At 41.8% G+C, this 13,520-nt stretch overlaps 1 protein-coding gene across 1 annotated transcript in view; it reads right to left on the bottom strand.

Moving 5' to 3' along the window:
* ogfod1 (2-oxoglutarate and iron-dependent oxygenase domain containing 1) overlaps positions 1-13,520 on the bottom strand; it is a 94,939-nt gene that overhangs the window by 72,374 nt on the left and 9,045 nt on the right. The window contains exons 2-5 of the mRNA XM_076287939.1: positions 9,659-9,804; positions 8,873-8,919; positions 8,680-8,780; positions 8,041-8,157 (exon numbers count right to left, since the gene is read on the bottom strand). Coding sequence (XP_076144054.1) covers positions 8,041-8,157; positions 8,680-8,780; positions 8,873-8,919; positions 9,659-9,804 — 411 coding nt within the window. The remainder of the gene's footprint in view (positions 1-8,040; positions 8,158-8,679; positions 8,781-8,872; positions 8,920-9,658; positions 9,805-13,520) is intronic.

The following is a 13,520-nucleotide window of genomic DNA, read 5'->3' on the forward strand; positions in this document are numbered from 1 at the left end:
GTTGTATGTGGGCACGTACATACACAACTATGAAGGTAAGAACATAATTTAACCTAACTGACTAACGTTAGTAAATGTTAGCGCTAGCTAGCTTACTTCATACGTTGATAGATAGTCTAGTTAGAAGCTATAGCAATCGTTATCGTTTGTTTTTTTTCGGTGTGGGTGTCATGATGAGTATGCTATGTGAGTAGCAATGTAGTAAACACGGTGTGCTTTATCTAGGTTTAATTCACATTAGCTAATAGTGAGGTTAACTTTGACAGTGTTGTCTGTGAACCGTAATGTTATGTCTAACTAACGTTAAGTCGCGTGAGGTAGTATCAAACGGCACACTATTCACAACTTGAAATACCAGTGGTACCCCCTGTTCATAGCTGCACAGAGTCAGAACAGCAATGGCACAAGCCAAGAACTATGGTAATTTTAAGGAGATTGAAGTTTTTTTTCATTGATCATTGCTTTGATTTGAAGTGATCCCACTCTCATTAATTGTATTTGTTTGATAGGGTGTGAAGCCTGGACCCATCAACGCCATGGTCTTCACCAAGCCAGTACCAAAGCAGACATTCGGCCAATTATGCTTATTGGTCCAATTCTTCATCAATGCGCTCATTAACTCCTTACCAATTTTCTGTGTGGTAAAGGGTAGTCTTTCTTAAGTTTTCATCAACAACACCTTTATTGTCTGAAAACAGTGTAGAATGTAATTTGATAAAGGAAGTTGTTGCCATTTTTTTCATTCGCTGTATTCCTCCCTTATTAACACAATGCATCTATATATTTTTTAGGAGTGGATTCTACAGAGGCCTGATCGGTCCATTACCTGATCCCTGCATGTTCCGAATATCAGAAGCATACAGTCTTGTGACCGATGCTTGTGACCACCATGAACATGAGGTCTGACCAGCCCCTTGTGGAAATTGGCATCGGGTTAGTGCAAAAGGGAAGTGTATTGTCCTATCAACAGCCTGCACAGAAGACCCGGTACATCACACATATTCATGACACGCCACCAACACCACACTTGCCGCTGGATGGACATGATTGCACACCATCAGATTGTGCATTTGTATGTACCAAGGAGCAGCAGCTTCACCTAAACAGTTTGTCCGTGTCCATGGAAATGGCAAACAAAATTGAAATAGCTACACGAGAACAAAGTTGTTGCCCTGAATGGTTTGAGCTCCGAAAGCCGCGGGTGACCGCCTCTAGGTTTCGGGAGATCTGCCATGTCAAAGGCCAGAGCTCTGTTGAGTCGCTTGCAGACCGAATATTTAAGGGAACAAGACAAACAGCAGACATGAAGAGGGGGGCTGAGATGGAGTCAGAAGTGGCAGCTGAATATAGTAAGTTAGTCCATGTCAACTATGCACCCAGTGGTCTAGTTATTCATCCAACCACTCCCTGGCTTGCTGCTTCTCCAGATGGTGTTGTTTATGATCCAAACGCAAACCCCCAATTCGGCCTTGTTGAATTCAAATGCCCTAATGTCAAACTTTGTAGACTGCAAATACGTAAAAATGGAAAATGGTTCCCCAAAACTTAAAAAAAGCCACGCCTATTACTGGCAAGTACAAGGGCAACTGCTCCTCACAGGGATACAGTGGTGCGATTTTGTTGTGTGGGCACAGGAGGACTATCTTGTGCAATGGATTTACATAGACGCTGAGGTGCAAAAATCAATCAGAGAGAAAGCTGATTATTTCTTTTTCTATGTCTACATGCCACGATACCTACAAATGAAAAATGAGCTCTAAAAACATGATCAAAATATAACTTATTCAATCCAATACAAATCATCATCATAAAAAAAAAAAATAGACCAATATATTGTAATAGTTTTCATTTTTACAAATCCAATGTATTATAACTGTTCATTTTTACAAATCTATCCAAAGGGGCTTAATGATTGTTGTTCATTTTTACAAATCTATACAAAGGGATTTAATGACTGTTCATTTTTACAAATCTATACAAAGGAGCGCATGACCGCTTACTGTATCCAGCTGCCACTTCTGACTCCATCTGCCACTTCTGAGTTGTTCATTTTTACAAATCTATACAAAGGACCCTATTGATTGTTGTAATGTACTGACACTGCCTCTGTATAATCCACTCCTAAAAAATAACACTAATTATTGAGTCAAAGACATGATGGACAAAAATATGGTTCAAATGTGTTATAGATTTTATTTGTAAACAATAAATAATGTATATATTAATAATGCTATTGTAGGTAGTTTTTGCAATTTGAGAGAATTTTTTTATTTTATTTATGTGATATTCATGCGTAGAGTACCCACTGTTTTACTTTTGAACTAATGTATGTTATACTATTGTGATGTATCTAATTTTACATTAAAATGTATGTACAAGTAATATTATTTCTGTGTTGACATGATATTTAGTTATTTATTTAATCCAGGCCTTCACTAATGCCTTGTTCTGATAATTGGATAACAGACATGCCACTGTGAACATTTGGCTGATATTTACAATCTGAGTTAGTGGAATGATGCCATCGAAGAACTTGTTTTCTTTGATCCTCCTGATTACTCTTTCCACGTGTACTCTGAGACGTGCTATGGCTTGTGTTGCAATTACATGATGTGCAGGCATCTGACTCTTCCTGGACAAAAATGGTGGACAGTACACCTTGCAATTCACACAGTCGCTAATTAAGAAACCCTTGTCCACCATCACTGCCATCTCCTCTGTAAGTAGCTCTGCTAGCCCTGATCTTTTGAACAACTCTTTATCACTCACTGACCCTGCATATAATGAGGAGTCAAAAGTCACTGCACCATGTGGAGCAATGCCAATCAGGCCTTTCATGGTGCAGTGACTTTTGTAGCGTGAGTACATTTCACTCTGCAGCAACAGTGAGGACAGAGTCTGGCATTTAAATTCAGTGCAATCTATGATCACTTGTGTGTCAGGGAAGTCGCTGAAAACTGCTGGGAGATTTGCCTTAACTTCCTCAGGTGACAGCCAAATGCATACAGACCCAAGGAAGGTGTAGAGGTAGTTTGTCCATGATGACACTACTCCGCTGACTGTCGAGGAATGAATTCCAAAGCGATGTCCTAAGTCTCCTCCTTCAGACCAACAGAAAGATGGACAAGGAATAGGAAGAACTCATCTATTAGCTGTAGTACCTGCCTCTGTGGATTTGATAGACATATTGTAAATTTGTCTCATTCCACAAACCTAAATGGCTGACTTAACATAATAATAATAATAATAATAATAATAATAATAATAATAATAATAATAATAATACACAGCAGGCTTGGAATTTCAGCATTCTGGGGGCAAGGCCACTTGGCCTTCAGTTGGGCATATTTGGTGGGGGGCACAAAGGCCACATGTCAGGGCACCAAGGCCAAAGTTAACTATACAGTAGTAGGCTATAAAAATGATCAAAGTTGTATTTAGCCTATTCACTGCAGTAGACCTGCATCACTGTATGAAACATTACAAAAACATGAAACATGACATATTACATATAACTGTAAATCATCTGATCATCTAATAAAAACAGATATCTAGGCTATATATAAAATTTATTTTATATTTGGTCTGCTATAAAATCATGTATTGAACAATTTAAATTTAAGCACAGCTCAGCTTTATGAAACTCAAATAGCCAGATGCATGCTTAGCATTTTGTGATCATTAAGGCTACTTTCACAAACTCTTAGTCAGCTGTCCTCTGATTTACCAATATCTAGGCGATATTTGTAACATTTATTTTGTATTTGGCCCGTTATGAAATCATGTGGAACAATTTAAACACATTGTAAAACTTAAAGGGACACCAGGCAAGCCTGATGCTTTTTCTCTACGAAACTCCCCCTCGCTCGGTCTGAAGCTCTTTTCCTTTTCTTTGCGTCTTCCGTCAAGGGTTTTCGCTGCTTCTTCGCCGGCTCTGCCATTAGACACACGTTTGCAACAATCTCTAGCATTTCGTTAGCCTGCCTCTGTGCTGTAAACTGATCCTGCTTCGGTCAGCGGGTAGGATACACCGAACTTGCAAGTGGGATATTCTTCCTACAGGCAGTAGGGGCGGGCGAGAGAGCCTTCATTCGCCCCGTAATGAGTCATTTAACCATATACCGATTTACGAAGATGATTAATTAACACGAAAACGTTGCCTGGTGTCCCTTTAAAGCCCAAATTTGGAGACATCCATGCATGTCGAAATTTACTGCAAATTCAAAACTGGATTACTCTGGAACGGCTAACTATACAGGGGACTGCTTTACACCTTTGTGTTCGGTAAGGTCTGCTGTTTATTCTGATATGTGGTTTGTCATGTGTTAAAAGAAGGGTTCGTGAAGTATTCCACCAAGATGAATGGGTAGGGAGATCATGGACGCAAAACCTTCAGTAGAATGTATGATTAAATTGAATTATATTATTTACTTTTCTCGCGAACCGTTCAACACAGCAATTATCGGCTAACATCGTTTAAAAGCTGAGAAAAAGCTCTTTCATGTGATACTTGTGATGTCTGTGTGATGAATAGGCTACTTCGCGAGTAGTTCAACTGAGAAGAATGGGTGAATTTGGACGCACTTTCTTTCTTGCGCTGTCACTTTCTCCACAGCGTAAAAGACTAAATTAATTTGCGCTGTGAATGCTAAGATTATTTTGACAGGCCACAGGCTAAATAAAAATCGCTATTAGGACACAAAGCAGAATATTGAAAGAAGGGGGCACCAAGGCCACCGTGGCCTGTAAACCTATGATTTTCAAAGGGGCGTCACGGTCAGCGCAAGGGGCTACGACGGCCATGGCCACGTCGTGCCCGCCGTGAAATTCCTACCCTGCTACACAGTGTTTATAGCCTAGCTATTAAAGCTAACTCTGACACCTACCCCTGACACACATGAACGGGTTACCTCTTCATTTTTCTTAGCTGCTGCTCTGGCTCTTGTGATTCTAACCATTTTGTGGACTGATGGCTCAATGAGCCACCAGAAGACCATTAAATGATCATAACTTGGGAATCTAGTGGAGCAGAAATACATTTGATTGATTTTACATGTAAATATGTACTTCAGGGGTCGGCAATTACGTTTGGACCCGGGCCAATTTTTTTTCAGACAATGGCATCGCGGGCCATAGCTTTTGTAATGGGGGGGGGGGGGGGGGGTTATAGGCCTACTATTTAAATTATTAATTATTATATTATATTAAAATAAACATCATCTAACTTTTAAAATGCATTTAATTTAATTCCATTAAAAACGTTTATTTGCTTATGTGCGCTGTTTTTATGCCGCCTGCTGCATCTCCTGTCGTCTCTCATGAAACAGGCGACTTGCCTAGCAACTTGCCGTAACTAATGTGTAGGCTACAAATATTATTCTTTTGGATGACGTGTAAATGATTAGCTGAACATTGCTATATGCTAGTTATCGATGCAAAATGTCGTTGTCAAAAGCCTTGAAAAGAAAAATTGATTCAGAATGCAGGACCTACAAAGAAGAATGGAAGCAGAGGTATGTGTTGAGCCTGCCTGCATTTCTTAATGCCAAGCCTATTAATTTAACGTAACATAGGCTATTTTTGACCTTGCCCACTGGAAGAGGGAGACAGGACACTGTTGTTGTTTTTTTGCACAAGATTACGCGCACTCGCGTGCCAATACCGTTCCGACCTGTGCGTCATGGATAACTGCAAGGATGTTCCACCTGTTTTGTCACTTTAGTAGGACTATCATCTATACCTCAATAAATGTTTTGAAATTGATGGGATTGCTGTAGGCCTTTTTTTCTTTTTAAAAACATGGGGTTAAAAAAAAAATTCATTCAACAGCAAATTAACGTCATCTCGCGGGCCAGATAGAATAGATGGCGGGCCAAAATTGGCCCGCGGGCCACTATTTGCCGACCCCTGATGTACTTTATCATTTTTATAGACGAATAAACTAATTAGGCCTAGTGTATGTTTATCCTCTGTTGAGGTTTTTGTAGGGTGGGGGTAAAGGAAAGGAGGACGTTGTTACACCAGAAGACTGAAAATATTTGCAATCTGCATAGCTTCTAGCCTACCTAGTGTAAAACCGTATATCCTCATCGGATCCTGCAAACCGCTGCAGTCCGAAATTTCGCTGCAGCCGTAATTCTTGCAGCTGCTTTTTTAACTCCTCCACTTCACATGCCAAATCCTCGTTTGCCGCACAGCTCAAATCTAAAGACGACGGCTCTGGAATAGCACAGTAATCATGATCGGCTGACACTTCGGTGTCTGACTCTAAAGGAAGAGATAACTCCGGTTCCTCTGGCCTTTCTCTCCTCTCCCACACACTGGGTCGTGTTGTGAGCCTGTAGGCATTCCACTCAAAGAGCATAGGTATTGCTCCTTTAGCCAGACGTCTTCGACCTCCTTCTTTTGGCTCAACTAGGTCGCTTTCCATGAAGTGTCTGCTGCAGAGCTTAGCGTGGGATGTTATATTAAAATTATCCCGACGAATGTTTGCCACCCAACTTCGTCGCAGATCGGGCTGGGTTGGGAAACTATGGAAGCTTAAGACACCGTTAAATTTCGCCGAAGCATTACATAACTGAACACAGCAATGTTCCGAGTACTTTCTAGCCTGTTTGAGTAGGTGGTGGGTCTTCATTACTTTGCGACGAACACTCATTTTGTTGTAATAGTTTGAAATAGTACCGGAAGCGTCCGGGCAGCACTAGTTTTAAACGGAAATACGTAACAAAGCCCAGTGCAAGTAGCGAATTGGCTAGCAAGAGAGAAGTGACATTGACTTTCAGCGCATCGCGGAAAAAAAGGTCAGCGCCGAGGGCTTTTTTCCGCCGAGGGCGCTGAGCTCTGTGAACACTGAACTTCATAGGATTTGTATAGAAAATAGCTGCCACCGGCACAAACGACATTCAATTAGCCTACATTAGATTCTGTTGTTCTCAATACAACTCCACACATCAGCATCACACTTTGCCGCCGCCGCGTAAATTACAATTCAGTTCTATTTGGCTCCATAAAATCCATTGTTCATGCAGTGTTTGCCAGTTAAAAACTTCGGCGCTGATAAGCGTGGCAAGTGACAGTGCACTCATCTCGTCACGGCTCAGTTGACATGGAATTAAAATATCACCGAAGCACTTCAAGTTTAAACTATAATATACGAGCTAAACATTGTTTACACTCTTACACTGTTACACGTGAACTGAACATAGTTAATGGACTAGGCTATTTTTGTTAGCACTTCATTGAAATGTGCTGTAGGCCTAGCCTACGCTACATTTGGCACATGCACTTTTGCATATTTCTCAATATGAAAATGTCCTTATTTCAACTGAACTCTAAAGATAATGAATATAGGCTATGTGGAGTATTTTTTTTGTTTGTTATGCTCTTTATGTGTGCACATTTTGTGCATGCATTTCTGCTGTAGCATTTACTTCAGTTTATATCAGCTATATTTCTGAAGAATAGCCTACAATGTGTTGCCTCAGGCCCGCTGCACATCTTTTGAAATTTTATTTGAAATAATCAAATATGTCTTAAAGTTAAGTTCATTAAGTAACTTTCTTTGCTTTCATTTGATTCCCAATCAAGATACACTGGTAAAAATGGCTTTACATTGTTAATATGGACTTCTAGAAAGTTTAGAAATGTAAAATAATATAATTTTAATCATGTGATAAAATATGTGATTAATCGCGATTAACAATAGAAATGTAGTGATTCATTGCGATTAAAAAAATGTATAATTTGACAGCCCTAAAATAAATAAAACATAATAATAATAATAATAATAATAATATATACACACACATAAAGTGGGGAAAATAAGTATTGAATGCAGTATTGAGTATGAAGTGCTGCGGCTATTCACATGAAATTAGAGTGTAGTTAGTGTCTGCTTGGGGTGGAATGTAGACAGCGGTCCCAAGCAGGCCTAAATAGCTTATTTTTACGCACACAAACAGCAAGGGTTATGTTAATATTACCTTTGAACTCACATGGACAGACCATAAGATATACACATCATACACCAATACAAACCATCAGTGCAGAACAGATCTAATGTTCCACCATCACAAAGTTCCCATGGTGGTACCAAGTATAGAATAAAGGCCACTCTTCTGCCTTCTAACTCGTCATCATGACACAATAGTACATCTACAAAGAGAGAGAATGTCAGATATGACTGAGTGAGGGGAGGAATGGACAGTAAGTGGAATACAGTGAGAAATGCAAAAGAGTTTGGTGCAACAACGCAAATTAAAAGCAACTCTTCAGAATGCTGCACAAAGTTCCATCAAATTGAATGGCTCATCCGAACATCGGGTCAAAAGTGAATGACTGCTGCCCCTGACAAGGGTTTTGAGCTTCTGAGTTACATGTTTCATATCATTGAAGTAATCCATTTACTTTTTGCTATAGAATATTATATATTCACTGTAACTGAGAGGCATAAAATAAATACATTGCTAAGCAACACCTCAAACTTTAAGGTTTCATTTGAATGAAGAACTTTTTCTTAAAGGAAGCCACAAAATAGCAATAGACTGTCAGTACTAACTGGCAGACAATATACATTATTCCTTTGAAAATGAAGGAATGGAAGGTACAGTTGGTAAAAAAGTAGAATGAAAGAAATGTAAGAATACAGAAAGAAAAGGTAATTGTGGGTTTATTGACCTGTGTGTTGATATTTGGCACAAAAAATGTCCACAGTTGGCTCTAGCTCCACATCCAACAACTCACTTAACCAGGTGCGGAATTGGCCTAACAACACCAACCTAATAATGCATACAAAAGGTTGAAAACAGGAAACATAACAATAAGAACATAATACCGGTAGAGGCAAAATTATTTAAATGTGTTAACACACCTCAACTCTGTGATACACGGCTCCATCCTGTTGTTTAAATCAGCAGACTAAAGAGAACAGAAAAAAACACTTTTAAAAATAATGTAGTATATTTTCTGTATCAACAAATGCATTTTTATTGAATATTGATGGCTACCATAATCGCACAGTAATACTTAACACATAACTAATAGGGGAGTGCAATACTACGAAGAAGTGTCACAATCAGGAAATGTCAGGAATTTAGGAAACATTACATAGCAGCGGTGTAGTGGTCATAAGATGCAAGGGAACATGGATGTTTCCTCCTCGTTTGGCTGGTGCAGGTTCGGTTGCAGACACATGGACAACATGTTTCTGGAGGTCACTGAGAAGTACTGTCCAGGAAGCTACAGTGCATCTTTAAAATCATGAAAAGGGGGCTCATTAACATGCCATGAGTGTACCACTGTAGCCACCTGGCAGCTCTAGCTGTTGGCTGCAGCAACTCAAGCTAGGTAGAACGGATTGTTTTCATTTTTTTTTCGTACCGGCAGTCCTTGGTGACCTTGAGAAACCAAGGAATTTTCTTTTAAGTGATGTTCTCTCATTGATGTTCCAAAATAGCCTCCATGGTCACCAAATTTGTCTGATGTCTCTTATGTTGTACTGTAAGCACCATCTCCCCTAAAAAATGTGTACCTTTGAGAAACTAAGATTCTTTTTTAATCAACAGCTTGAGTATCTTTGAGTGATTTTTGACCTCCAGAGTGTGTGTGCCTGTGCAACTTACAGTGTAGTAATTATTATTAGTAGTAATGATTATACCTGTGTGAATTTGTAGAGATCATTACTCTTGCTGTGGAAGTTTAGCTGAGATAGCTCCTTCTCCAGGTTGAACACAAAATCTTCAGTGGAGAGGAACTGATTAATCACACAGTGAGGGAATGGATTGCAGTCCAACTCAACATACCCTGAATGCACACAAAACAATACAGTCAGGAGTACAAGTACAGTGTTGGAAGTATCAAATTAATTTTGCATTAAGCCAAGGAGGATCTGAACAAGAAATATGCGATCTTGTGGTCTCTTGGAATTGTATTGTTTTATTTGATTTGAAATTTTTTCAGGTTTTTTTATCATTGCTGTTTCTTTCCTTATGTCAGTGTTGTCTTTTGAGTGCTGCCTTCTTGGCTAGGGTTGGGCACCGAAATCCGGTTCCAATATGGCACCGGAGCCTACATCAACAGTAGTAATGAAATCGAATCACAAAGCAAATTTCAGTCATTTCGGTGCCATTTAAATCCATAACCATGTTTAATCCATATTTATTTCTGCCCTCTGGTGTCCCAGCGTCGCATTACATGCTGCTGTAACACACTATTTGACACCTCCACTCAGCAAGATGCCTAAAACTGAGCGTTTGGCTTCATTTTTCTACAAAGGATGCAATGTCTGTGACATGTAACAAATGCAGGAAAGGTATTTCGTGCAAAGGTGGAAACACATACAATTTGATGAAACACCTGGTGACACATGGCATCAATTTAAAAGCCAAAGGGAAACTTGAAAGACAACCGTTTATCCCACCCCTCATTATTGAGCACTGCCAATGGTGAGTTCCCAGACCCTACATCTTGACGTGGGTCTGGCTCGTCAGGCTACATTTGGACTGGAAAAAAACAGTGACTGATCAGTGATTTTTTGAGCTAAGTGCTAGTATATTTATCATCCGTATACAACCGTATACTATTATAGTCAAACTATTCATCAAAGGTGACGAGCTTATAACTGTTTCAGATACCAACGACCATATCAGTAAGTAAGGGTGTAGATGACAGTTGTATCATATTAAATGTTCAAAATAATTTAACAGTATTCATATTTTTTTTATCTCTGGCCTTCCAGCAGTAACCTGACTCTCACCAGATGAATTTCGTTCCACCTAGCTCCTCATCCATCTGGGATCGATCCATTGGAGTGGTGCTTCAGAAGGCTGGGCCTTATTAAAAAATCCTTGCATAAGATTGGATAAGCCACTTGTCCTTCATCTATTGACATGGTACTTCAACCACTCACATCGAAGCCAACCCGTGACGCTGAGAACAGTCTCACAGTCGCTTCCACGCTATGTCACATCTATGAAACTCCCGCCCTGCGTCCTGATTGGCTCTACCATACAATCTTGTGCTGAAATCACTCTCAATGGAACCGATCCCAGATGGATGTGAGTGGAGCTAGGCGGAGCTAAGCGGAACGAAATTCATCTGGTGAGAGTCAGGTTATTCCAGCAGTGCCAGTGAATCCTTTCACCCTGGCAAAGAATTAACCTGACTCTCGCCAGATGAATTTCGTTCCGCTTAGCTCCGCTGAAGCGGTCCACCACTGGCAAACTTAATCAATGTAGAGTGTAATTAAAAATGTGAATTTGTGGTTTAGATTAGCCAAAACATAATGTCATTCTAGACGTCAGGACACGTTGGAACTCTTCCAGGCAGCATGTCTTGAAAAACAGCGATTTTGATGAAAACTGGCCACTGTTTAGCTTGGGATTTCTCAGGAACAGAGGCGTGTAGAAATACACAGTTTGCACCCACCGAGAGTGCACCTTTTAAACGAGCCATTGTATGTGTTCATAGCTATAACACAGAATATGCTGTGGCTGTACAAAAATCATCAACAATGGTCTAGATTGCTGGCACTCTAGGACAAAGCTCCCGAAAACAGCTTGGCATTCAATGAGTTAAGTAACAATTTCATATCATAATTTATATTTTATCAATCTTAATTGTCACCCAGACTTAAAATGTTTCGGGTCTTTCAAACATTATACACTCTCACCTAGCCGACCCAGCTGGGGTTGATCAGGCTTGTGTCCAGGTAGCGCTACCACACCCATGGTTCTCCTTATCCACAGCCACCTTAAGGCAACTTCTGCTGCCTCCGTGACCTCCTTGATGGCCCTTCGCTTACAGGCCCCTGTGATGCCCAAGATGTTGTAGGCTCTGCAGAGAGACTGGCCAGCGTACCCTCTGCATCCCACCTCAATGGGCTCACACTGCACTCGCCACCCATTGTTCCAGCACTCCTCCACTAGTTCAGAGTATTTTGCCCTTTTCCTTTTATTGGCCTCCTCGCTACGGTCCCAGGGTACGGTGAGTTCCAGGAGAACGATCTGCTTGGAGGTCTCTGAGATAAGTAGCATGTCAGGCCGCACTGTTGTGGTGGTGACAGTTTCTGGAAATTTCAGTTGCTTCCCCAGGTCAACTTTCAACTCCCAGTCTTGTGCTGTTGCTAGCAGGCCAGATGAGGCAGCCCTAGCAGCTGATGGTGGCTTCTCTCCAGAACAAACGGAAGCAAGGGTGTTCTTCACTGGGCGGAGGTGCTTGCATTGGCTAATTCCACAGCTGATGGTGTTCGCTATGGCCTTCAGGACTTGGGCATGGCGCCAGCGATGGCCCCCCCCTCGTCCAGGGCCTTCGAATAGCAGCTGAGGATGTGGTCCCCCTTGTGGTCTTTAGGCAGAGGTTTGCAGGCTGTTAACTCCACCAATCCCCAGCTGAACAGGTTGTACGGGCTTGGTAGTACATCGTAGACAGCCTGGATCAGGAACCATATGTGATGGGGCTCTGCCTTCCACAGCTCTGCCCATGAGACTCTGCGGTCAACTGCATGCTCCCATCTTGTCCAGTCTCCCTGCTGTTGCATGCCAACAATCCTGCTGGCCCACTCCTCCTCTACTGATGCCTGCACCTCTTGCTGCACCAGTGATCTCCTGTCCTTCCCCTGTGCCTTGTTGTAGCGAGATGTTGTGCCGCTACCCAGGCCAGCTCTTTCATGAGTCACTGCTCCCACCAGTGCCCTGTGCCGTAGCTGCGACTCAGCCACATCCACAGCTGCCCTCCACCTCCGCCCTGTCCTCACCTCGATCCCAGCCTGGGAGACCTTCGGGTCCTGTAACTCTCTGTATTGCAGTGCCTCCCTGGCACCTCCTCCTCCTCATTCAGGCTGCTGATGGGGAGCTTCAGCTTGTTGTTCTGGCCATACAGGGCAATGCTGCTCAGGCTTCGAGGCAGACCCAGCCACTTCCCCAGAAATCTGCGGACTCTCCTCTCAAAGCCCTCGATGGTGGAGATTGGAACCTCATAGGCCAGGAGGGGCCAGAGGATCCGTGGGAGGATGCCGTGTTGGTAAATCCAGGCTTTGAACTTGCCAGGTAGGCCTGACTTGTCCACTGTGGCTAGCCAGGCTTCCAGTTCAAGGTTGGTTTCCCGGATGGCTGCAGTGTCTTTCAGGCTGCAGTCGAACACCTTTCCCAGGCTCTTCACTGGTTTATCAGAGCAGAACTTGTTGGTAACCTTCCCTTTCCTATTATTATTCTTAACATTGCATACATTTATACAGTATATGCTAATGCACTTTTTAACTTTTAACCCCTTCATGGATGGGTTGGTTGTAAACCGAATTGCCCCTCGGGGACTAATAAAGATAACTGAACTGAACATCAGGGATCTGGACTTTGCTGGCTTGAAGCACATGTTGAGTCCACGTGGTCAGCTCTTCCAGGCCCTTCAGGATCCACCTGCTCCCTGTGACGTGTGGTGTTGTCACCGTCAGGTCATCCATGAAAGCCCTAATGGACACCAGACTTGGTCAGGGGACCTCTGCACTGGTCCTTCACCAGCATGTT

The sequence above is a fragment of the Alosa pseudoharengus genome, unplaced genomic scaffold (assembly GCF_046254945.1).
Source record: "Alosa pseudoharengus isolate Yale_2024_CS ecotype anadromous, Long Island Sound unplaced genomic scaffold, YU_APseudo_1.1 YU_APseudo_1.1_scf_16, whole genome shotgun sequence".
Taxonomy (NCBI): Eukaryota; Metazoa; Chordata; class Actinopteri; order Clupeiformes; family Clupeidae; genus Alosa; species Alosa pseudoharengus.